The sequence below is a fragment of the Homalodisca vitripennis genome, chromosome 1 (genome assembly GCF_021130785.1).
Source record: "Homalodisca vitripennis isolate AUS2020 chromosome 1, UT_GWSS_2.1, whole genome shotgun sequence".
NCBI classification, from domain to species: domain Eukaryota; kingdom Metazoa; phylum Arthropoda; class Insecta; order Hemiptera; family Cicadellidae; genus Homalodisca; species Homalodisca vitripennis.
This window is the reverse complement of record NC_060207.1, coordinates 71,816,166-71,844,161: the sequence shown is the minus strand read 5'-3', so window position 1 is coordinate 71,844,161 and position 27,996 is coordinate 71,816,166. Positions and strand designations below refer to the sequence as shown.

The window sequence follows — 27,996 nt, the reverse complement described above, 5'->3', positions numbered from 1 at the left end:
CATTAATGCAATATTCACTTAAAAACTGGAGTAAATCACAAACTCGGCAATCGTTACCAAAACGTGTATTCACTTATTAATTTATACATTACGATTTTATAATTTATTATATAAATACAAAACAAAGTTGCATTGACAAACAGTATATATGAAGTTCTATAAATAACATTCAGCATACAGCGACCACTAGTGCGAGCAGGGTTTTCAGGGTGTTTAGAAACATAATTATTACAAATTTACATTTGCCTGTAATATTTAATATTATCCCACAAGTATCAACATAATTATCCAGTTCGAGATCAGGCAGTCTTCGCTCGGATCGCAGCACGCTTTCCAGTGACGGCCTGAAATAACAAAATTAAATTTAGATACAAGAAACAAAATAAATGTAATAAATAAAGAGAAATATATTTAATCGAGGTCTTTGTTTAGTCAATCTTTTTATCATTAAAAAAAGTGTAAGTATTCTTTAACCAATGGATGAAAGATTGCAGATACATTGTTAACTGATTTATGAACTAATAATGACGAAACCGCTATATACATGACTTCCTCACTCCTTTTATCATGTTCTTACCCAGTGATCACAATTGCATCAAGTGCGCATGTATGCTTGATGTGGTTTGGTATCGTGTAATAATGATAAATAACCAAGTTGTGATTAATCACTTAACAATAAAAGTAATTTATTTTGCTGGGATAAAGATTATTTTGTTTGAAAAAATTAGTAACCTATTTATACAATTTATTTACAAACCATTTTACATGTTTAAGACAATGAAGATTCTTGGAGCAATTGAAAACTTTTAATTTGATACCACTAGTAATGATCACACATTTTAAATTTTAATATTAATTTTTGTATTGGAATAAATGATAAAAGTTAATATTGGAAGAATGTGTGATCATTACTTGCGGTATATAAAAAAAGGTCAGGAACAGTTTATGTCACTTGTGAACCATACATGTTTTTGTTTATAATGACAAAATTATTCACTGTTTAATAAGTTATCTTACTCTTTGGCTTCCAAGAATCCCAAGTAATTTTTAGTTTCAAAAAAATTATCTTAAAAATATTTAAGTTGTCATTATAGTTTCTGGCTTCATTTTTAGTTAGCACAAATTAGTTGACCCGAATTCCCAACAACCAGTTACTAGTATGATGGAAAATTATATAGTTACATAGCTGAGTGAGAGCTAGTTAAACACGTTTCTAATCATAATAACATTTGATCATCAAATTCATAGTTCTTTTACGGCTTTTGCTGTACAAAAATAGTAATTTCACAATTGATAGTTTTATATAAACATTACGAATAAAAATAGAAAAGGCTGGTGTTCTTCACATGGAGTGGTCGATTTTGGTATTTAGCACCAAAACTCGCCACGAGCTTGTTGCCGGTTTTCACGTCTCAACTCACGTAGAATACAGGTGAGTTTCATTTCTAATACATGACGAAATAGAGAAACTAAAACTTTTCCTTCATTCAGTAACAATGTTGACGGTTTGTACAGGAATGGACGGATGCATCTATAAAATAGGAATTGATTTTAGGTCCTAGCATCGACACAAGCAGCAAGGGACGGTAGCATCCAACGGTATTGTTTGTTAAATAATGAGCATAAAAGGAGATAAATTGTGCCACTTGTGTCATAAAAGAGCTCTTACTATTAATCAGCCTGTAGGAGCATTTCACACAACTAATAATGGCAACTCGTGGAGATCAGCCTTGATGCGAATTAGAGCGGTTTGAAAATGCGGACAAAGTGCAGATAAAAGTTGTTGGTTGTGGCAGCGAAATCACGGGACCTTTAGTCAGCCTATGCAAATTTTGGTGATCCTGCGATTCAAGTTCCCCTTTCCTGCCTCATTCAGCAATAGTCTCTTGCTGAAACAACAGCAATTAAAACAAATGTTTATTTTAATAATGATTCGGAGTTGCGAGTTTAAGGTGATGCAGAAAAGAGACTGAAGAGTGGCAAGACAATTTATAGTTTATTTCATCTTGAGTCCAGGTTTCTATCAAGTCAGTTTTACCTTATGCTACTGCATTCAGCTTAAAAATCATCTTTACGAACAAGTGTGGAATATTAACTTGATTCCACAACACAGGACTACACTCTACTTCTATTATAAACTGTTCAAAGATCACGTAATCTTTTTTTAACAAGTAGTAACATCGGAACTGAAATGAAAAACATCTGTATTTAAGTAAAGTTGAGACGCAAGAGCCACAAAGGCGTACTGAAATCTACCGTTCCATATGAAAACCCTCATTGTTTGCAACTCCATAAGTTCAACAGGTGAGCAGTCGATGATAAGAGAGCGAAAAGCTGAGTCCGGCAGTATGTGGCCCGTGTGAAACCGACCTACGTAGTGTATTGGATCACATTATGGAGCGGGTTCGCATTAGCAAGAATGAGCTGGGCGACTGCAACGTGCAGGCACGACGATCGCAAATAACAGCCCACCACTACAGGATCGCAGTCGACAGTGGTGACAGTAGATATTTGGGAGCAATGGAAGAATTCAGAGGGACTGCCAGTCGATCGCCGATAGTGGCGGACGCTCCAGTCTCCTTGTAAAGTGAATGCCAGTGTGTTCGATGTAGAACTCTTTGTAGAAGAAATTAAGAACAATAAAAAACTTGAACATTACAATTAATAATATTTCATGGCAATAAAATTATTACGTTTATTCTCCACTAAAATAAATATTCCTTTTATATTAGGTTTGACATGCATTTTTCTTGCCATGCAAAACTGGAGAGAAACTATACTTATGAAGTACTTTAATTGTAAAATAAATAACGCCAAGTAAACTATTATTCATAAATATGGACATATTTTCCAAGGTAATCTATCTGATTATAAGTGACAAAATCAAACAAACAAAAATAAATAAAAGTTTTGGTTTAGTAGTTAGTCCACAGACATCATATGAAATATTAAAAATAAAAAACGATTAAATATTTACATCATAGTGTACAAAAAGTATACTAATGTTTGTGCGTTATAGAGTATCTATGGAATCCTCTCCAACCAAATCCATCAAGATCCATATTTCAAGAAAGATTGGTACGCCCATGAGGTTCAGCAATCCACTGCGACAACTGGTAGCAAGTGTGAACCGTTCAATACTCCCCCAAACACTACTACGTCACCAGGACTGTGACATACCACTGTTGGCTGCGAACTGGTGGAATTTTTTGCAATTGTCGCTGCTGCACGTTGTCGCCGGCCAGCTAGTGATTGCTCAAGTAAACCGTTCAATTTAATCTGGTACACTATTAAATCGCGCCAAGACTGATCACCGTTTGCTAAATTCTCACTCACGTTGATCCAAACCTTACGCCATAGTCACAGCGACGATGCATGTTGATTCATTTAATAGTAAGTTGTAGAAATTTTTACGGTTTGTACATTAAATTCACTGCTTATTTAAGATTTTTTTCACAGTGAATGAAATTCAAAACTTATTTACGGTTTCACGGTCAGGTGGGACCCTGACTTATATATTAAAATGCCATTTTTATTACATTTCTTACAAATATGGCTCTTCACACTAAAACTGTACAAGCAAATCTATTTCTGTCAATAACATTATGTAGTCTGTTGAACCACAGCCTAAGGAAAAAATACAAAAGATACAATATAAGATAAAAATACAATGTCCAAAAATTAAGAATGTTAACTCAAAGGAACTACAAAGAGTAACAATCAAAGGGATATTTTCAACAAAGTTGCCAGCACTGCATTCTAAGGGGCTGTGTTGGCAATACAAGCTCATAGTCTCAGACAAGCGCTCCAACAAATGATTTTAACTAACACTTGTTGCAATGCTGTTTTTACACTAACATTTATTCTAAAAGCAATAATGTGAAAGAATCATTCAAACTTCTTGCAGAGGAAAATGTTATAAATTTACAAGATATAAAACACTGGTTTTTAATGATGTAAATCATACAAATGTGTACGAAATAATGTAAATTTAAAGTTGGCACTGACTATTCATGACTTCTTTGTTTAAAGGTTATTTTTGACGATGGATGGATTGTGAAGGAAACAGGATTTTTTCGGACATTTGCCATCGTTCAGTGAAACAAGAAAACAGTAACACTACGTTTCGAGATCTGCAATCTGATCTCTTCTTCAGGTAAAGAACTAACCTAACACATAATTACAAACTAGGTTAAAATAAACAAATCTTACTAAAGCGTTGTGGCACGCCTAAGTCAGGAATCACAACCTACATGTTGTTGTCAACTTCACTAACACTAAAGACATGCACTTAATACAAAACTATACAAAACACTAATCATTAAAACTAAACTACGGAATATAGGTCACAATACGTCTGTAGTGTACGTAGTGTTTTTGTATAGTTTTGTATTAAGTGCATGTCTTTAGTGTTAGTGAAGTTGACAACAACATGTAGGTTGTGATTCCTGACTTAGGCGTGCCACAACGCTTTAGTAAGATTTGTTTATTTTAACCTAGTTTGTAATTATGTGTTAGGTTAGTTCTTTACCTGAAGAAGAGATCAGATTGCAGATCTCGAAACGTAGTGTTACTGTTTTCTTGTTTCACTGAACGATGGCAAATGTCCGAAAAAATCCTGTTCTATTCATGACTGTTGATTGACTACGGATTGTATACAATGTTTCTAGATATCTTTAGATCTCTCTGTACAAAATTAATATTGAAACACTCGGTTAACGAAAATTAAAAGTAAACAAATCAGTGAACAGAATCACGGCTTCAAAAAAATTTCTCAAAATAAAAAGGGCTCAACATATAAAATGAGAAATTTCTTGTCTCTGTTTTGAGGGTTGTGTGAAGTTTGATGCCCCACTACACCTGAAAGTGTGTTTGATGTGTGACTATGCATGTCACCACACAGTACACACTACAAAACAACTCTTGGTTTCGTTTAAATAAAATCAACAGCAATGAAACAACAAATAAATGTTTACAGCCCTGATTTTGCAAATTCTAATTTTTAGCCTCATCATTTTGTTTAACTAATGGTGTTTATGGACACCAGTTTTCTATTGACTATGAAGCTAAAGAGCCATCTAACAGTCGGGCATAAAGTTAACAATTAAAACATCGCCCTTTTTATTAATGAGAGTGTAAGAAAGCTTTTCCTTGAGAAGTGCACTGAGATAGAAGAGGGAATACAGTATAAATAACTGTAATTTTTGTAATGTTCTAAAAGTCCATTGACTTATTAATTTTGAAACAATTAAGTACTGTAGATTTTACATGACAAATTTTAAAAATATTTTCTTCTATTTTCTCTTATGTCTATTATTATTAATACATGACTATGCTTATTTCATTATATGTAAAATGTGATCAATGGAAATAAAAATTATGATTATGGTAGTATTAAGTTTTGAACATGCTCCATATTATTGCATTAAATTTTATATCCTTAGTTAAGTTGTAAATACATACTGTATTTAGTATCAAGACCAAATGTTATGACCAGTCTCAGAACCTTCATTTTTTTGCAATCTATAAAAGTTGAATGCTCTAATGAAACTCTATAACTGACCTGGAAACCAGACTTGATGCTCGCGACAGAACACCGTGACCCACAAGTTTCGCACTGCAGGAAGAACAGCCTGGTATCCTTCTGCAGGATGGTGTCAGGTGAGCGGCACGTATGGCAGGTTACATATTCCTTGATATACCGCCTTAGCACATTCTCTATCTGCTTCTGCTGGAACCGACCCTTGATGATCAGTTGGCTGTTGCCATCCACAGAGCCACTTGTCCCCAACTCAGCGAGTAGGAAATCTAGCAGATGTTTTGGCTGCCGATGTAACCTGCACAGGAATTTGTAAGAATTGAGTAATCGAGATAGACTGAAACTTCTCTAATCAAATTAAAATTTCCACCTGTATCATTTCATAGTAATAATTTAGGTAAGTGTAAATAGTGCATTTTAGTGTCAACGCTCTTAAATCGTTAAAAATATGATTAACTGTTAATACTAATTATTTATTATTTATATTTAGGATAGATTTTCCCATAAGAAACTCATTATCAAATATAAATTATACACCATTAGTAAAACTGATAATAATTTTTTGGATAAAATAACACAAATTTGTCGGAAATGTTGAAGATTTTGTACAATTAGACATGTAAATATTAATAATTACGTAGATAAGCACCTATAAATTTAATATGAAAACTAAAAATTTATAAATTTATCAAATACAATTTATATTGCAAAGCCATCAAGGGGTTATTCCTATAAGGTTAAAAGTGGGGACAATGTTAAATCAATCCAGAATACTACTACTATTCTTTATTAACAGCTGTCAGAAACAGTTTTAATTTGCTTAAAGCGTGTTTTCAATCATACAAGGCGTGTTTATAAAATAAATAGCATTTTGAAATTCTGTCTCTGCAATGTGTCTGCTCACAATCTATCTACATCATTTAAAATCAATTTGTCAAAAACAGTTTATCCGTATTTAAATCGCTTTAATTACTTAGAACCTTGCTAACTGTTATATAAATGTTGATATTTATTTTCTTAGTGCGAGAAGCAGTTTAAAATAATTGTCAAAATATAGTGAAGTGTATGGACAAAGTGTAGTGATGAAACTGTAGGCAATTTGTCAAGAGCTTTTAAGGTAGCAGAAGATTGTTCATGATGACAGATAGAGTGAAAGACTCTTTGTGATAACCAACAATTTTGTGCAGAAAATGAATGAAACAATAAAAATAGAAAATCTGACCGTTTATATATCAGAGGAGTTTCCTTAATGTTTCAAGAAGTGATCACTATGATGTTGTTACTGAATATTTAAACTATTGAAAAAAGGATTCGTTCCACTGCATTACAATGCCCATCCACATGCGGCAAAACAAACTCAATATCACATCACATTTGGCTGGGAACAATTCAAATGTCTGTATATCTACATTATAGCACCCAATAATTCCTCCAAAAATGAGTCTAAAGGACAAAGTCTGAGATTTGCAAATTGTGGTATTTTAGTAAAAGTAATGTTATTGTTTCTATTTCAACTTAAATTCATTTCATTTCTTCATCTGAGAAGTTTGTGTGCAGAGGCAGCAGATATTTGCTGTAACACACATACACCTTAGTACAGGATATGGTTAGTAAACAATAACATTACCTTTGACCAATTATTAACATGTGTTTTATAACTGAAGAAGTATATTGGAGGTCAGCACTGCTATGACAACAGTGTCAAAACAATCATGTTTCAGTCACTGTTAAATCAGGTGGTAAACTTCTATAATGATGGTATACAAAATATTATTGTTCATTATGATAAGTGTCCTAATATCGGTATCAATCTATATACAAAAGTAGAGTGTGGGTTTTATATAAAAATAAAAAGTGATATACTGGTTTTTTTGAATAAATAACAATGGTATTTACTTAAAAAAACACACTTCACATCATTTCCATACACAAATCAGGCCCAACTTAAATTACAGAATTACACTATGTGGTTTGCACTCACGTTTTACATATTTCTGTGAAATTGGCAAAAGAGGTTTTCTTGGTGCCGATACGCACGACTTGTGGAGGCCTCATGACGAACTTCTGCTTCTTGCCAGCAACCATGTCTGGGTTCTTATCTCTCATGATGTCAAACACACGAGTGAGTAGCTCGTCGTATGTGTAGTCCCGGTCTGAGCCGGCCCACGTCTGACTGTCATCTTCTGCTGCATTATTACAACATTTATTTAATACAGCTATAACTCTAATTATTCACTTTCACTAAAACAATGAACTTTCTTTCCTACTAATGTATTTGCTAATATTTCTTATTATGCAAAATAAACAGATTTGCAAACTATGTTGACATTAATTACCAATATGTAGGGGCTTATTGCAAATTACCAACATATTTCTAATACAATATTTTTCTCTTAATATTTTAAATTTAAAATGTAAGTCAATCATTTTATAAATATTTACAATTATGGTGATTAAAATTGCAACATTCACTATTGAAAAAATACGAATTGTTCGTTTTACAAAAAGTGTAACATATACCATGAAGAACGTTTGTGTAGACTTTATAAACTAAATTATGACATATCTGTTAAATCACAATTACTACAAAATAACTTTGACGTCTTTGGAACAACCGATGTTTTTTAAAACCATTAGGAAGGTTAGTACTTGTACACAGAGATTTTGTAGCAGAAATTACGTATGGTGAAAGCAATGTATAAATAGTGTTACAGAATATTAAGTTTTGAACTGTAACTAGTTTTTAAATATTCAAGAACAGAATTAAATTATTTAAAATATATTTTCAGCTTATTACATTTTGCTGTCAGACTTTACTCTTATTACGAATCTAAACAAAATGATTTATAATAGTAATAATGGTAAATTTTTTAATTTATTCAGTTTTGCTATTGATGAGTTTTTAAATTTTCTTCATGTTAAATATGTTAATAGTTATTTAGTTATTATTGTTAATTAATATAGATCTGTTGGTTGTTTGGTTATTGTTGTTTATATAGATCTATTTACTGGTAGGCTGGATTGAGCAGTTGGAATCTAAATGGTTTACTTTTAGTTTTAGTTTAGAATCTTGACTGGTTATACATAGCCTGATGAACTACAAAGTCTGCCATAGACAATGCAGTAATTATTGTTTCTGTTGTTTGCTTATAGATAGCACAATAGAATTACATTAGATTTTAGCATTAAGAACATGCCTCGTCATATTAGATACTCAAGAGCGCCACATAAAATTAATTAAAAAAAAACACATATCATTTCATATTGAAATGACAGAAATTTTCTTAAAACTCATTAATTACAGATGACAGATACAGGTTCTAAATATTACATGAAAAATATCTGACAGCCAAGAGAAAGCTACTACCTGGTCACTACCATAAGTACCAAGACAATTTAAAACATTGATAGCCGTCTCCATATAATGTAAATTAAGGTACATATTTTTTACACTTCAAAAGCACAGTTCCTATATGCAGAAAGATATTATATATGCTTCAGATATGTTTCTTACCCGGCTCCAGTTTACGTTCAGTTTCAGCGCAGCATGCACATCAAATAAATCTGTTAGAAAGGCTAACTAATAGGTGCATTATCATTGCTTTAACACAGGATATATTCTTTCAACACAAATCTTTTGACATATTTATAACACTTATTTTGCTGTAAGAAATTAAATATAATTTTCAAGTAAACTAGATTTGTCACACTACAGCACTAAAACTAGTTAATATAGTTAAAAATAAATTTGAGAGCACCAAAAAGAGAAAAGATGTGCAATATTAATTTAGAAAACTAAAAATTTGTAATTTGCCTTTAACACTTTAGCTCTCAAGTGGCACAGAAGTCTTGAGCTAAGTAACATTGTCAGCATGTGTACGCTCTGGGAGCCAATGTGTTATATATCAACACTACTTTGGTTACTTATACAATGTTAACACTTTAGTTCCCAAGTGGCACAGAAGTCTTGAGCTAAGTAACATTGTCAGCATGCGTACGCTCTGGGAGCCAATGTGTTATATATCAACACTACTTTGGTTACTTATACAATGTTAACACTTAAGTGACACAGTGTCTAAATCTTGAGCTGAGGAACATAGTCACCTTCTGTGCACTCTGGAAGCGAATATGTTAAGTATAAAATTATTACCACTGCCAAAATAAATTTCATTATAAAATTTGTATTGGACCAACATTCAGCCTTACATACAGCACCATCACTCATAATGTTTTCTCCGTAAACACTACACATTCTCTGATGGGTTTCTGCTGCATTATTCCCATCTGCTGAGGAAATGAATAAAACTTCTTAATTCACATTTGGCAGAAGAATTAATAGAGGTGACCAGATTTATGTGACTGCAGTTCACCGCAAACTAGCAACTTGAACTCGGCAGTGACAAAGTTGTAGCGGGGAAGATGGGCGATCAACTATTGTGCACTAGTTTCTAATAAATGTTCAGCGAATGTATTATTAATGTAAATTAAACCAAAAAGATGACAAACAAGAATTATACAAACAATGTGGAGTATACAAAATTAACTGTAGTGACTGTGAAAGTTATTATATTGGACAAACTGACCAAAATTGTAATAAACATGGAAATTTTGGATATCGAAAGGAAAGGAGAAAAGTTAAACACGAAAGAAGAATTACATATTTATCTAAATTATAATAAAGATCCTCACAACATATTAAATAGTAATCTAAAAAATAAGACAAATCATATCTTGAGAAAATATTAAACACAGAATACTAATAAAAATTACAACTGTGTCATATAAATGTAACATCTGTTTAAATGGTCCACATATGTGTATATTTAGTTGTTTATTTATTTATTATATAGTTAGAGTTTAATGTACACACTGGATGGTTTATACTGAAACACGTGTATGAAATAAAATTAATTTTCAAAAAAGGGTTTTAGTTCACCATTAATAATTATTCTAACATAAGGATAACCCTATAATGTGGAGTAATAACATAACAGATATGATTATTAATACATATATATTAATATGTATATATGTAAAATATATAAATATTAACACATTCACTGCGGGTGACGAGCATGCTCGTCATGCGAAAATGGCGTGCCGGGCGGTGGACGAGCGAGCTCGGCATACGGCAGCTGCTTTCATATTGCCTCAGTGTGAGCTGAGCAGTTGCCAGGGAAGGCTGTAACACTCATAGCGAGGTGTGCCTGTTTCGGTGAGTCAGTTGGTGCAATTCGTCGCCAGTTCGCCATTTTCGTTTGTTGTGTATGCTTTGCGATATTGTGTGAGTGGATTATAGTGTCTGTTGACTGTGTAAGTGTATATACTCATAATGGAGGAAGACAATGTTATTGACGATAATTTTTCATCTGATGAAGACAATGAGTTGAGTTCGAACAGTTCTAGGGACAGTGAAGGTGCCCCCCCCCCCCAGTGGGCCGGGACGGCCAGCGACATGACTGGTTTACGTGACATGCCGTTCACTGGTGGTGAACCATCTACCTGGCTTGCTAGTTCCCATTCCAGGTGACAATAAACCAATTGACTGGTTCAATCTCCTTCTTGACACCGTGTTTTTAGAGAATATCATTAGACAAACCAATCTGTATGCCCTGGAACTATTTTGTGGCCCCACAACTACTCCCGGGTCTCACATAACCAAATGGAAGGACTTAGTGATGGCCGAACTAAGAACATTCTTAGGCCTTCTACTGTTGACTGGCAAAGTCAGACTGAATCGATTGAACGACTATTAGAAAACTCATTGGTTTTTAAACTTTCCTATGTACAAGGAGTACATGTCTCGAGATCGATTTCTCGGCATTTTGAGATGTCCGCATTATTCAAGAATTGATACCCTCGATCACCCCGAACTTGCTAACGACCGGTCTTTTAACCCTTTCCGAGCCAATGACGTTACTAGACGTCATGCCTAAACTAGCGCTAAAAGCCAATGACGTCCACTGACGCAAAATCAATTTTTTTTTTTATATATATTATTTAAAAGCATTTCTGGGTAACAAAATTAGTAAAAACTGTTAAACAAGGGACAACCGTTTGTGTCTATTTTTAAGGTCACGGCTCTTGTTCGAGCGCCAAAATGGCGGGCGGCCGGATGGTCATAGTCTCCCGCAGAGCCAACGACGTCTACTGACGCGCGCTCAGTCTGCCTGTAGCCTTCCGTGAGGTAGATGTTTATTCACCCTTCCATTTTCGATCCACGTATTTATCTTTTCAATTTTGATGTTAATCAATATTTTTAATCAATGTACAGTGTAGTTTATGTATTATTATCGTGATGTAGGGCTTTATTGTGCGCAAGACGTGCGCATCGAAGCCTGCCTTGCATCCTGACGTGTATTTTGAGCTGTACCACACACAACAAACCTACGCCTAAGAATCACATAATGTAGCTCATTTTCAATAAGTATCATTTTTAAGTTTTCACATGTTATAATATTGTAAAATGTAGTGTGTTCTTTATTTTATACTTGGAAAATTGAAATTTTTTGTAGTTTCATTGCTTTTATTTAATTTGTATGTATATATATATACATTTTTACTATATTCTTTATATTTTCTCTAAATAAAAATTACTATATGCTTGGTTTTTGTAAAATATTACAATAATTGTGTTCAACTATTGTTAATATTATATATGAACACATAGAATGTAAAAATTAAATTTTTTCAGTGAAATTATGAGTTTACCATTTTTTTGCTGTAAATTAACAATAAAGAGTGAAAAAAATAATTGTGTTGTTTTTCTTACCTCTTATGTTATAAGAATTATTTTTAAAAATTGGTTTTGGTATGTGGGTTTTTTTTATTTTTAAGGTGTATGGCTCTTAGGAGTAGTTTTGGTTATTTATTTGTGGCTCGCTAAGGGTTAAAATTCAAAATATTGTTGATTATTTCAACAATAAGATGCGACAGATCTATTATCCCGACCGTGAACTGACAATCAACGAAGAGATGGTACTGTGGCGTGGCAGACTGGTCTTCCGCCAGTACGTAAAGGGCAAGCGCCACAAATATGGAATCAAAATTTATTCCCTGAATAAACCCGAGGGACTCATGTTGCGCTTCCATGTTTACACGGGCCATGACTCTTGTAGTGGCAAAGGTCATACCGTCAAAGTCGACATGAAGCTGATGAGTGACTTCCTGGGGAAAGGCCATTCCCTGTTCATGGATAATTTTTATAATAGTTTTGTCTTATCATCCAAACTTCTACGTCACTCAACCTACACTACCAGCACCCTACGAATCGACAGACTCCATACACCTCCAGCAGTGAAGGCAAAAGCATTGGGCAAAGGTGAAACAATAGCGAACTATGCCCAAAGTGTCATGATTGGAAAATTGAGGGATAAGCGGAGGGTGACCTAAATCTCCACACAATATGACAACGAGATGGTCCAAACCACCAACAGGAGAAACCAAAAACGAACGCTGCCAAAACCAATCATGTACTACAACTCTCACATGAAGGGGACTGACCGCTTGGACCAAATGGTATTTTATTACCCCTGTGAGCGCAAGACCCTGCAATGGCACAATAACATTTTTGTGCACTTTCTCCAGGTTGTTGTAGTAAATTCTTTTTTTACCTGTACAACATGTACAACAGGGATAGACTGTCCCTGTATGACTTCAGGGTTCGTGTTCTTGAAGACCTGCTCCCTCCAAAGGAAGCCCCACTGCTCACCACACCGACTGCAACAGCATGCATCGTCTCTCCAATCTAACGAAGCGCAAAGGAAATAGCAAGTCAGTTACCCGGAGGTGCCGCGTTTGCTACTAAGAAGGCAAGCGTAAGGAAACAGTGTACTATTGTGCAGTGTGCCCTGACGAAACAGGTCTGTGTGAACTCAGTTTGGTTTGATAAGTATCACGAGGACAAATAAGTAGTTTTTAGTATTTGGCGGTGGGTGGGGATGTATATAGTTTTTCTAATTTTTACTCGGGGAGGGTTAACTGTTTTTGATGTTGTATATTTTTCAAACTAATATGTAATATATACGTGTAATTGATGTACTATCTACGTGTAATTGATGTACTATCTACGTGTCATTCATGTACTATATACGTGTAATTTCCGAGACCAAACCTAGTGCGCTGCGAGCATATACAACACGGTGCGGATGACGAGTAGACTCGGCACGGACATGACGTCATCCGTTCCGGCCAACGAAGCTTCCGGGATACCTTGGACAACCCTTTCGGCTATCCTGACTCCGTTTTGGGCAAGTAAAAAACAAAACAAAATTCCCGCATTTTCTGTCACCAGTAATTTTGCATCTGTTCCATTTGTTCATCGTCAATGAATGTGTTAATACATATATGTATTAATATGTGTCTCTCTCTCCTTTATGTTAAGAGTGGTTATCCAGCCTGCTAGTGAGAGGTTACTCTTGCTCCTTGTCGTTTTACAATAGCAATTTAAAATGAGTGACACAATTAAAATATATGGTAAAATGTGGTATATGGTAAAATATATTATATAAAATATATAATCCCAGTAATACAGTTTTTGTTGGCTAAGCACAATAAACCAATTGAGATTGATCGCCAACTCTGTGAAGTTTATAGGAAGGGTGTAATTACTGAAGATGGAAAGCGTCTGTGGTGCATTTGGTTTTAAAATAGCCGAACTAATGTGCATGATGATGAACAAAGTGGACAGCCAAGCATTGTGACTGATGAAATTTTCTATAAAGTCGATGAGAAGATTAAAGAAGACCGCCAATTCACAATAACAGAACTCACTTAGTTTTCTTCAAATTTCAAGGAATTTGTTACACTAAATTGTTAAGCAGAAGTTAGGTTACCATACATTTTGAGCAAGATAGAGGTACCAAAAACCTTAACAAAAACCCATAAACATCAGAATATGGCTGCTTCAATAACATTTTGGACACTTACGAAGATGGTGACTTACTGCTCATTTGAATCATTACAGGAGACGAAACTTGCAAACACGCTGAATTGTAAAACCAAATTATAGTCTATGGAGTGGGGGCACATACACTTCCACGAAAAACCAAGGAAATGCAACCAAACATTGTCAGCACAGAAGATTATCGCAACTGTTTTTTGGGACAGGAAAGGATTTCTTGTTGATTTATTAAAACATGGCACAACCATAAATTCTGTGTGGTATTGTGAAACCTTGCAAAAGTTAAGAAGAGCTAAACAAAATAAGCGCAGAGGAAAGTTAAGTTCAAAAATTTTGTTTTTGCACGACACCGCCCAACCACACTCAGTTAATAGGATTTGAAAAAGTCCCAGATTTTAAGTGTGAGGTGTTTCCAAATCTGCCTTACAGTATGGATCTTGCACCCAGCTTTCTTAGTACACAGTTGAAATATCTGAGTAGCCATATAGTTTCATTCAATATGTTTTTGATGTATTGATTAATGCCAGGTTAATTTTTTCTTGTAGGTATTTGATATGATAATTAACTACGATGTTATGGTCTGTGAGCCGATGAATTCATCAGATGAGAATTATGCATTTGGCTAGTTTATTTAATTCCGTAATTACATTTTTATGTAAAAACAAACTATAAGGCAGTCTACAGTTTACATTTATCAGTATAAAATAACTGGTATTTGGATGTTTCCAAAACAACAAGCTTTTGTTTGTTTTACTGTCTCCAGTATTGCTGCCAAGTGCTCAAAGTTTGATAATCTCTTATTCTTAAAATTAATTAGTTTATTGTGGAAAAATACAATACTATGAATGAATTTTGTTTAAAACTTCATGGCTTTTCATGTGGTATACCTAAAAAATAATATACGAGGTGTGATCAAAAAGTTCCAGGACTTTTTACATACTATGGGAATGCAATGTCTCACAGCGATGCAGTTGGCAGCATTGTATTCCCTGACTCAACAGTAACACAGCTGTGTTTGCAGATCAATCATAACATCACTGAAAGTAACATTAGCACAGTTTGTTTGAGATTAGTTTTATAGAGTTTGGCTATTTTTTTGTTTAATGAAAATGAATGTGAAAGAAGAACAACATGTTTGTGTGAAGTTTTGTGTGAAACTGAACAAAACGTTTTCTGAAACCTTTTTGACGTTACAAGAAGCTTTTGGTGTAGAATATCTAAGCCGATCATGCTGCCATCAGTGGTTCAAGTGGTTTAAAGATGGCCAAACATCCATAGACGACGATGCTCGTTCCAGACACCCTTCAACGTCAATCAATGATGACAATGTTGCTAAAGTGAATGCTCTCGTACGATCAGATCATCGACTAACAATTCGTGAAACGGCAGAAGAGTGTAACATTTCATTTGGGTCATGTCAGGAAATTTTAACTGAAAAACTTCAAATGCGTCGTGTTGCAGCAAAGTTTGAGCCAAAACTGTTGACTTAAGACCAAAAACAACACCGAATTCATGTTTCTGAGGAACTTCTTCAAAAGGCAAATGACGACGAAAGCTTCTTGGATCATGTCATCACGGGAGACGAGACGGGGTTTTGGTTACGATGTGGAAACAAAAGCCCAATCATCACAATAGACATCAAAAGGCTCTCAAAGACCCAAGAAAGCACATCAAGTCAAATCAAATGTGAAGGTCATGCTTACGGTTTTCTTTGACTGTAAAGGTGTCGTCTACTATGAATTCCTTCCACAACATCAAACAATTAATCGTTTTGTTTATCTTGAAACCCTCAGAAAATTGCATAATGCTGTGAGAAGAAAGAGACCTGAGATGTGGCAAAGTGGTGATTGGGTCCTTCACCATGATAATGCTCCTGTGTTCACTCTGCATTAGTTATCCGTGACATTTGTGTAAAAAACGCAATGACTGTCATTCCTCAGCCCCCCTACTCACCTGACCTGGCTCCAGCAGACTTTTTTCTCTTCCCGAATCTCAAGAGACCCCTGAAAGGACGAAGATTTCAAACAGTTGACGAAATTAAAGAAAAAACGATGGAGCTGCTAAACACCTTCACAAAAGAAAATTTTCTGGGGCCTTTGATCAGTGGAAACACTGGTGGGAAAAGTGTGTAGCTTCCCAAGGGGAGTACTTTGAAGGAGACAAATTCGAATAACCTGTATGTTGTATGAATAAATGTATAAAAATTCAGTCCTGGAACTTTTTGATCACACCTTGTATATTGAAAATATTGAATAAAACTTAAAAGTTTATAAAAAAAATGTTTAAAAATGTCCTTACGCATATTAAAATATATATTGTATTTAATGTTTACCAGAAAAAATGTGTATTATATTCTTAATATTATTGCAAACTTATGAAAATCTGTCAAGTGGTTATTGAACTACAATTTTATCTTCCGAAAAGCTTGCAAATATACTAAAATCAGACCAGCAGTTTAAGGGGGTAATATTCCAAAATAGCTATGGCACTTAAAAGGGTTCAGAAACACAAACTTTTAATGAAGACTAATTTTTAAAGCATAATAAAAAGAAAAATATTACTTTGGGAAAGTCTGCAGTTTTAACAATTTGCAGAATATTGTAATTTTACTGCCTAGATATTTTTTGCCACAAAAGTTAAATCCTGCCAAAATTGTGTGTTTGGGACTGAAATTTGGAAATAATATAATCACATAGTTGTAGATCACAAAACCTCAAATAACATCAACTATAAATAAAGAATTTTTCCCAATAGCCATTGATTTTTGTATATATTTTAATTTCATTTCATACATTAAAAATTTTTTTTAATGTATTAATATTTTGTATTTATACGACATGAAAGAGGATGTCAAAGAAATAAATCAACAAAAAAATTAACAAAGAAAATGCCTCATTGAGCGTGGTCTTTTTGGTTAGCAAGTCTCATTTTTAACTGTCTCTAAAGGGTTAATTATTTTTCTTTGAATTCTATGTTATTGAATTTTACTCTACACATAAAGTAATGAGCATAAAATATTATTAACAATAAATATAAACAATTAATTAGAAGCAATACAACACATAGGTTTTAAACAGAAAATGTCTTTTCAGAAACCCTACCATGGTCTTTATCCATTTGCTCTTTTTCTTTTTCCTCTTCAGCTACGAGTTCGTCTATATCCTTCTTCTTCTTTTTCTTCTTTTTTGTCATTGAAAAATCGATTTCTAATGAAAAGTTGTCCTGCAGAAAAAAAAACAATTCAATAATGACTATTTCTTGAAATTTAAACATAATGTCTCTAAATTTCTCTATTACTCCAGCTGCAATTATATTGTCACTTATTTAGCTTTTGTAGCATATTTGTATGAATTAAAGAACCATACAGTGAAAAAAATCACCTATCAAAGGGTTAAGTAACTAACAAATTAAATGAAACAAGTTTCAATTTTAAATACTGTTCAAGATTTTATCATAAATTAAAACAAACACAGCATTATAACAATGTAATTATAAAATCCCAGTCTCATAAATAAAATAAATACAAGACATTAATAAATAACTTAATTACATTTAAACACATTAAACCAATTTACTTTTTGTATTTACTTTTGTGATGTGTCTGACAAAGATAGCCTTGCTATTGAAAGGCCTCACAAAAATAAAAGTTTTAAATATTGGTTTAATGTGTCAAAATGTAATTAAGTTAACAGTAGCCAATATAAGCTCCAGCTTCAACATTAATAAATAATACTAATATTATGCAAAAGAGAAAATTGCACTAGACTAATTTTAATTTTAGTTAACTTTATGTTTTTTTACATTAAATATTAATTGAAAACTGTCTAGAAAGGTTACCATACATTATGTCCCACTCGTTATTTTAGAAAATCTTTGTGCACATTTTTGCAAGTAAAGAGTTTTATTGTAGAATTCACCTCATACATAAAAAATTGTAGCTTAATTTTGAGAATAGTCAAAACATGCACAATTTTTATTAAAAACTCATGACTGGTTTGTTTTATAAACACTGCATTATTACTTGTGTTAATGTCCCACAGCTACACATAATACATATACCTGTAGAGTTGCGTATCACATACTATGAATGTCTTGAAAATTATAACTATATTTAAAGTTTAAGAAATAAAATTTAATTTTAAATTGTGGAAATTTTAGGTAATTTTGCATATATACCTATTCCACTGAAAACAAAACCACAGCAATAATTTTAAAAATCAAGATGGTTAAAAAAGTTGTGCTGTTACAAAAAATGTGTAAAGCTGGGCTAATATATTGTGATGTGATTTTTATGATTCTCCTTTAACTAAAGAAAATGCTTGATCCACATACTACTTAATTTTACAAACCACAGTTATGATGGTTAATCTAAGACATATTCTCATTGATGGCCATGAAGAACAAAACAACTCTACCTCCATTGCATTTTCATCATCCACTACACCCTCAGTAGTGTCATCCTTCTTGCTGGCTGTGCCATCAGGAAGTGCTCCATCCAGTTCCTCTAAATTAAAAGCTGCCTTTTTCTTCTTTTTTTTCTTTTTTCCAAAATTTTCTAAGTCAAGATTTCCATCTGAAAAAATATGTTTAAAGTATTTCAACAAACAATAGATGAATATAATTCTGTATATTACACAAAACATACAGAGTACTTGTTACGAGTTATTGTTAACATCTTAGCTACTGTGTCAGGCCAATTCACACGACACCCCTAGTCGTTAAGGCACAGCTTACAGAGTCACTACACAGCTGGTAGCTTCCCGCTTGTGCTGCACTCTTGACTGACCTTGATAAAATGACTTGAATTAAAAAGAGTAGGACATTTCTCAAGAAGTTGTCCCTAGTCAACGTAGTCCTGAGCACTATGTACAATCACCGTAACACCACTTAGCAGACAAACACAATGTGAGTTTCCTGTAAAATGGCAGGAATAAGTATTGAGAATGACTAACAACTTTCTTGTAGTTCAATAGTCATGGACAGGACAGTTGATTAATCTGTATGACAAAAAAGTCCGAAGAGCAAAAAATATATGACATTCATGCTGCCAACAAAGAATACTAAACTTCCCTACTAGGCTATAAGGAGTTGTGTATAGAAACTTGCTTGTGTAGGAAAATTTTGCTTTCTATCGCTAAAATGTAATTTATGGAGTCGGCAGTTAACGTATTAAGTTCAATGGTGATAAAAGATTTTTTTTATTGTTAAGCATGACAAATAGCAATGTTGAAAATGGAGTATGTATACTGGTTTCTTTTTTTTTAGTTGCTATATTAAAGAATAAAAAACCCCAATGTTTATAACAGAATAATAAAGGTATTAAATATTAATTGTTTCAACTTTTTAATATAGTGACTAAATGACAAACAGTATTATTTTTTTAAATGTAAACAAGAATAATTATGAACATAAAATAATCTTGGATAAGGGTGTTAGTTTTTAATTAATGTTAATAATCACAATAAGAAATAAACTATTTAGGCTAATACTAAAGCATGAATGTAGTGGTTAAGATAAATCATACAGTACAATCATTGTTTTCGTCATGACTTTCAAAATATGAATAACGAAAGACATCAAAATAGAAAAGTCTAATCTATTTGTAATCCTTTTCATGCCATGGTCTTGTATATAAATTATCCTAGACTGGTGTAAAAGGCCAGGGTCTGATATTTGGGACTATTTGCTTAATGTATTTCATTTTCTTACCATTCAAATGAAATAATACGAAACAACTTGGCATAAAGTATGAGAATATTTCTTTATGATCATTACACCTACATATGTTTTTAGCAAAAATACTTGGTTTTTTGCCTTGTTTACACATTGTTGGCAGCATATAAGCATATACAGGGTGTATATTATGTCTGGAAACACCCAAATATATCCTTTAATAATTTAAATATAAATTTGAAACCTCTTAACAATCGTGATAGAGATTGGGCATCTACTTTTTGGAACAATGTTTTGTTATGTCACACCAACGGGGGACCGTCCTGCCGAGGGTATCGTGAATATTCTTAATGGAAGCCTATACCTTGTGATACATAATTTTAAAGGTAATAGCATTACTGAATTGAATGTCACAAACCGCATCTCAAAGGAATTATTCTATCAGAAAATAGAGCATTTTTAGTATTGAAAATTTACTGATGTTCAACAATGTAATTTTAACATGGTTCTTGCCACAAAAATGTGTTACACTAATTTTTTTAGCATTTTTTTTAAATGTTCAATTAAATAAAACAAAAATTTCATTTTAAGCTGGTTCTATTAGCACAAATTTGCCAGTTTTTATTACAGTACAATTATGGAAAATACTTATGTTATGATTTCTTATTACAAATAAAAAATAATGTATGCTGTTAGAAAAGTCTTACAACAAACGTTTTACCTGCATTTGGTGTCAAAGCAATTGTTCGAACTGTGTTCCTTCTACGGTTTGACAATGAGCCAATCTTGTGTAAATGATTCGACAGAGTTGCCTAACATTTCTTCAGTTATCAAAGCAATCTCCTCTATAATCCTGTTTCTTAGGTCTTCCAAATTATGAGGCTTTCTTCTAAAAACATTGGATTTTTTAAATGACCCCATAGGAAATAATCGATTGGTGACAAATCCGGAGATCTTGGAGGGCCATTCGATTTCTCCTCTTCGGCCCAATCCATTTATGAGGGAAACCTTAAATCCAAATACTCTCTTATCTGTCTCCCATAATGGGGTGGAGCACCATCCTGCTGAAACCATACATTATCAAAGTATTCTCTGATGCAATTTGAATAGCTGGGATTATTTTCATTTTGGAGCATATTGTAGTAAAGTTCGGCATTTAAATTTTCCATTGATGAAAAAGGGGTCCAACAATTTTGTGTTACCTAAAATTCCACACCATACGTTCAGTGTTTGTGGTTGCTGTGAATGGGACTCAGCAATCCAATGTGGGTTTTCACTAGCCCAGTAACGGCAATTGTGCCTGTTAACATTGCCATTTAGGAAAAAATGTTGCCTCATCAGAAAATAGTATGTTGGTCAGAAAATCTCTATTGTCATCACATTTTGCGCATCACAAGTTCACAAAAACTCAATCTTCTGTCGTAATCATCCTCACTTAACTGTTGGACTAAATGAACTTTAAATGGTTTGTATTTTATTAATTTTCAAAATCTTACTCACAGACATAGGGTGCATATCATGTTGCTGTGCAGCTTTTCTGAGCGATGTATGTGGGTCTTCAATAAATGTTTGCAAAAACATCTAGTGCATGTTCTTCATCTGTTGCAGATTGTATCCTACCCGACTTTGGCCGATTACGTTCACTCCCTGTCATTTCAAATCGCTCAATAGTTTTTGATATTGTTGAAACACTTATGGGATTCCTTTCTGGGAAAGTGTCATTAAACAATTACAAACTTCCGATAAGATCTTTGACGATCGCCATATCCTCGCATCATCAACAGAGTAATTCGTTCTCTTTCAGACAATTCCATTAAAATGCCAAATAAAAAACTGAACTACTGTAATTAGATAACTTGTTGACAGCAATGCATCAGAGACACTGATTTAACTCGACAGGAATGATATGACCTTTGTCCATTTGTAATTCCCAAGCTTAGACCTGTCTAGTGAAAGCTCCATGCTCAACAAACTGAAACCTGTAGACCAGAGATTAATAACACAATAATTGTTTCTCATAGGCTAGTGACCTTTGTCTCTTTAAACCTTCCTGCTGACTGGAAAACACCAAGTACAGATTCATAAGTAATCAGAGAAAGTGACTCATAAGTTTTATTCATTGTAATAAAAAACTGGTAAATTTGTACTAATGAAACCAGCTTAAAAATAAATTGTTTATTTTTATTTTAATTGAACATTTAAAAAATGCTAAAAAATTAGATGTAACACATTTTGTGGCAAGAACCATGTTAAAATTACATTGTTGAAACATCAGTAAATTTTCGATACTAAAAATGCTCTATTTTCTGATAGAATAATTCCTTTGAGATACGGTTTGTGGCATTCAATTCAGTAAGCTATTACCTTTAAAATTATGTATCACAAGGTATAGGCTTCCATTAAGAATATTCACGATACCCTCGGCAGGACGTCCCCCGTTGGTGTGACATAACAAAACATTGTTCCAAAAAGTAGATGCCCAATCTCTATCACGATTGTAAGAGGTTTCAAATTTATATTTAAATTATTAAAGGATATATTTGGGGTGTTTCCAGACATAATATACACCCTGTATATAAAATCCATATACAAATAATAATGTCTCTTAACACATTTAAAGGCAAAGATCTTAAAATTTTGCATATATTTCTTTTTTATTGAAATTTTTTAAAATTACTTTTATACCCTAAATAAAAATCTAACAAACTAATTGATGGCTTATACCTCATAAAATTAAATATCTTTCCTCAAATTTCAATAAAAGAATAAAAATTGTGTGAAGAAAAATACCCAAAACATTATTGTTGGATAATCCTTTTGTTAGACAATCCTTTCAATTGTATACACAAATTACCCTTTAAATTTCTTTCATACTAGAGAAAGAAAACCTTTTAGCTGATATAGTAACAAAGCTGGTGCAATTAATATGATGCAGCAGAAGTGTCCATGGACTACACATTTAACTGTTCATTCCAAAACACAAAAAAGAATAAATTCAGAAGCTGTGTTTTGGCACAATATTGCTATGATAGTTATATATCCATTTGCTGTGTGAAGATTAAAATGCATCAACTATAGTTATTGTTGGAAAGGCTATTTATAACAAAATTATATAAAAATGTATAATTAGAAATTAATTAACTTTCAGTAAATTATGTAAGACTGCATTTTGCATAAAATTTGCCTTGGCAGACACAGCCCACTAAACAAATAAAAGTTAGTGCTGAAAGAAATAAAACGTGTTGAAAGTCAAAATGTATCAAAATAATTACATAATTACCATCAACATCCATATCATTGTCCACCTTTGCCGGTTCCTGGTTCTCCTTATCGGTAGCACTAGGATCGACACCATCGCCATCTGCTCCGGTCCCTTCTGCCATGGCAGACTCCATATCAAATGTTGTCTTCTTTTTCTTTTTCTTTTTTTTGAGGGTAGGATCAAAAATCTGAAATAAAAATTAAACTCAATATTAGTTAACAATCTAGGGTTTCCATATGGGTTGCCATAACTCTTTAAAAATATGGACAAACATAGGATGGTGGAAAACGGGAAGGGGTGGGGAGATCTCTGGAGGTGGGAGATCTCCTACCTCTCAGAAACGAGGGATCTCGGAGTTCACTTGAAAAATGACAAGAGCTGAAATGTTAACAGAATAGTTCCACATATTCTAAAATTAATTTTCCTCTCACATTGAATATTAACTTTATCGTAAACAATTTCATTTATACTACAAATTAAACTTAGGAGGAAGAATAGCAGCACCGAGTATTTTTAGCAATTTGCCAATCATATTTTTCAAGGATAACACTTTTTTAGTAATACTTTGTTATCCTTTATCCTTTCATAAAAATCAGCACAGGAAATGTTTTAGTTGACTAATAGAAATCATAGCCTGAACCTTGTTAACTTTTGTATGACGTCCATACATGCTTCATGAGTAAAAAAATTTTTCTACTGAAGTAGATGCACCGGGTAGGCAAAGAGCGAACACTTTTTCAAAACTTTTACAAGAAGATACTTCAACATACGGTTCACTGGAACCCACAATAAGACACCTGATGTTGCCCTATACTCAATATTGGGTTCAAGCATATATTCCTGTGGTATTTTTATCCAAGTAAATATGTCAGCAATCTCAAAACTGCCTTCCTACAAGCCTAAATAATCTATGCACTTGTAAAATTGAAAGTCATATCACCTTTTTTTATTGCCAGAAAAAGCTTTTGTTTGACCATTACTGTTGTTTCTTCTACTAACTTTAACCTCTGAACAATTCTACAACATTTCACATAAACTTCAGTTGCAGAAATTTCTTCTTTTTCCATCTTTAAAGCAGTCTCGTGAAATATTTGTAAGGTGCCATGAAGAAACCACAAAAAATGTCATTCACAGGATACCCAAAGAAATTTTGGAATACTTTAGGACAAAAGGTAGATCACTGGCACAGAATGTAGGATTTCAGTCAATTATAAATTTGATATATTCTTTCAATAGCTGGTACGAGACTCAAAAGCTGCGTTGAACTCATTATGCAGTTTATACCTCTGTAACTTTTACAATGAATATGCAGAAGAAAAACATCACTCACTGGGACCACAAAGGAGATAAACGACTATTTAAGAATACACAACAAAATTGTATCAATTTAACAACATTGAGATGCCCAAAGAAGTTGCACAATAGGACCAAAATAACAAACGATAAATGATGAATATGCTTCTCCATGGAGGTAGAAACTGTGACACAAATGATGGAAACAGAAAAAGTACTGAAAAATGATCTTCAAATGCTTAGACCTAATCTTCCTGCTCAAATTCTCACATGATTGTTGACAACCCTGTTATCCTCTGATCTTATACCTACCCTCCTTAGTTTGTTATCCTCCCCCACACCTGTTATCCTAATAAACAACTCAAACTGACTAAGAATTTTTTTTTATCAGAGTGATACAACACTTTACAAAATGGTTGCTTTTGAAACAGCACGTTGACTGCTGATTGGTAAAGATTAAAAAGGTAATCAAATTATATTACAAATCAGACTTTCATTTGCTATAAATAACATTACTACAAAATCTTTTATATTATAAATACAAATAAAACAAGATTTGCTGGATTTCCGACAGTCAAAACTTTTGTTTGCTTGTAGTTATCCAAATAAAGACATAATTTCAAAAATCTGTTACAATAAAATTAGATTTCTAAATAAAATAACTCAAATGACCGTAGTTTCTTCAGAATTTTAACTTTCAGTGGAATGCTACTCTTATTAATAGTTTCTACAAATATTAATAAATCCTATAGAATTTTTCAAAGTTACTGAATTTTGTTCATGCAACTGGTTAACTGCCGTAAATCCTGACTTATTCACATTATTGTAGTTTTTCTTTAACTAATCGTAACCAAATAAAGAACAGTCAGTTATGTTTTGTATACAAAAATTAGAGTTCAGAACCTTGTTTTTTCATTTATGTATGATATATGTTAGGGTGTAACATAGTCTTAAACATTAAATTATGAGTTAAAGTGAAGTGGTAGGATCACATGGTCGCCACTTCTCGAGTTAAACCCGTAGTTATGTAATGCAATTTCCCCTAACAATGTCAATGACGTTTAATTTCGTAAATCCCATTAATTTGGTGAAAATGGAGACTTGTGCTTGAAATTCTGTTACTTTACTTGTGCTTTTCTGACTTGAATATAACTTAGAAATTGCTATATATCCATCCTGAGCTACATTTTTTATTAGAAGAATCATATAAAACTTAACTTGTAATGTTAATTTTGTGAGTTTATTTCAAATGTATGTTCATTAAAAAATGTTATTTTGAAAATAATGGTTTAATAGCTTACTTTCTTACTAACATGTTTATAAATATAAAGATAATTTTAACTAAAAATTAGCAAGTTAATGTTTATTTATGTATATGTTTCGTTAATTAATTGGAAAATAAAGTTTGCCATCACTAAATTCTAAGTCACGCTCAAACTCTTCCTTGACATTATTAGAACACTTTCGTTTTAAACACTGTCAGATTTACTTAAAATATATCTGTCATTATTAATATATATATATCAATTTCAATATTACGTAAAGTTGCATGTCGTGTCACTTCACACACCTACTATTTTTTATTTGGATCAGCTGTCACTGAGCAGATCATCTGTTATTTTCCCCTTCCCCAACTGTAGTGATGCCATACTGCAAAGCAAATGATTCAATTCCCACTACACCAAACACAGAAATTAAATTAAGACTGAATAGTGCTGATATCTTGTGAAAAACGGCAAACTATTTGGTGGCGAAATGGTCTCGTCAAAATAGGCCAATAAGTTACTGTACTGAACTGAAATTAAAACAAACAACTTTTCCTCATAGTTATTTCAGTTGAAATATTAGCTTTGATATTTTCAAACAGTAAATTATATATTCAATTTATGTTCCTTATAGATTAGAACTTTTCTAGTTATAAATAATTTCATTTAAACAATCTTGTAGGAGACACAATAAGACAATCGCTATTTATTTTCATAAGTAATGTTATAATATTTTTGTTACTAAAACCATGTGATTATACTCCAAATATCATGTACAGAATTGCTTGAATATTATTTCCACAACACAAAAGTATTTAAAACTATCATAATCTACTTTTTAAAATTGTTATTCAATTTAAACTCAATTTTTAATGTTTTTTCTGGGTCAAAAAATTTTCTTCAAAGAAAAGTCTAATTGGATTATTATACAATTTTACAAAACCCCAAAACATGATAATAACTGTTTTAACTGGTAATTATCCATTTTTAACATATCCATTTTAATTCAAACATATAACAATTTTGGTTTCTACTAATCATAAAAAGTAAAAACAGGTTTTCTCACAATAATTATTATTATAGTTTTCTATCCTTCATTGTTAATACAATAATACCAAATATGGTTATGTTTACAGTTTATAACAATTTACAAACGTGTTTATAAATTGATCTCAAAACTCACACATCTAGTACTACTGTACTATCGGTTTTTGCGCTGTAACTAATTTATTTACCCAAAGACTCATACAAAACTATAGATTTTCTGAAACTTGGGGTTTAAGGAAAATACTAATGGCAGTTAGCGGGTTAAATTTCAAACATGATTGTTAATATAACTATATATCTACGTCTACGTTGATATCAAACTGATAGTATTCGATATAAGAATATTGTGTATCAATTATACTAATCAATATAAAAACCGGGGGCCTAACTTGCATATTAACCCCAGAAATAACGTGGCAATTAATTCTCAGCATTTAAATTTTTTTCTTAGCTGGCACCAAGAGTCAAAACCAGTTTGATAAGCCATACATCTGATGCGTGGCACTTTTGTTATAAACCAATGGGCTAAGTTTATTAACTCACGAAAGCTATAGAACAAGTTGCAAATTTTAAGATCAAAATAGGTCTGAGAGACAGGCCTAGGTCCTAAATGCTGTTATTTATATTGGACAGAAGCTAATTCAGAAAATCATATAGGCTAACATAAATTTTATTTCATGAGTAAGAAGTTTTTCTAATTGTTGTTACTTAAAATATACTTATTATATTATTGAAATCTCATTTTACATAAACTGGAATAATTCCACTAGGGTATCTGAAGTAAGGTAACCATAAGGCCTTATTAATCTTTCAATTAATCAATGAACTTACTGATTCTTCTTCCGTCATTTTTACACAGAAATGTTTTTACACTTTTTTTATAAATGAATCTGTATATTTTTTATAAATTTAAAATATAACAACCAAATGTGACATTTATTCATTCATTAAAACACCAGACACTATTACATCAGCCATTCGTGAAACAAGGAGAATGGGAGAATCTCATAAATCG

At 32.7% G+C, this 27,996-nt stretch overlaps 1 protein-coding gene across 2 annotated transcripts; it reads right to left on the bottom strand.

Moving 5' to 3' along the window:
- Positions 1-49: 49 nt before the first annotated feature.
- LOC124364354 (eukaryotic translation initiation factor 2 subunit 2) lies at positions 50-27,996 on the bottom strand. Of its 2 annotated transcripts, XM_046819753.1 has the most exons (8): positions 27,813-27,996; positions 23,395-23,563; positions 18,857-19,014; positions 17,543-17,663; positions 9,054-9,086; positions 7,521-7,725; positions 5,564-5,837; positions 50-344 (listed from the first exon to the last, which is right to left on the bottom strand). In XM_046819753.1, exons 1-8 carry the CDS (start codon positions 27,828-27,830, stop codon positions 300-302), a joined length of 1,023 nt encoding a protein of 340 aa, XP_046675709.1. In that variant the 5' UTR covers positions 27,831-27,996; the 3' UTR covers positions 50-299. The 2 variants fall into 2 exon arrangements, with proteins under 2 accessions (XP_046675709.1, XP_046675717.1); XM_046819761.1 differs by lacking the exon at positions 9,054-9,086 and having other exon boundaries at positions 27,813-27,992.

Bases quoted from the DNA above. Each gene is read 5' to 3' on its own strand.
- LOC124364354 (XM_046819753.1), bottom strand. The intron at 5,838-7,520 runs GTGAGTGCAAAC...ATTCCTGTGCAG, and splicing joins TTCACAGAAATATGTAAAAC to GTTACATCGGCAGCCAAAAC. The intron at 345-5,563 runs GTCAGTTATAGA...TTGTTATTTCAG, and splicing joins GCATCAAGTCTGGTTTCCAG to GCCGTCACTGGAAAGCGTGC.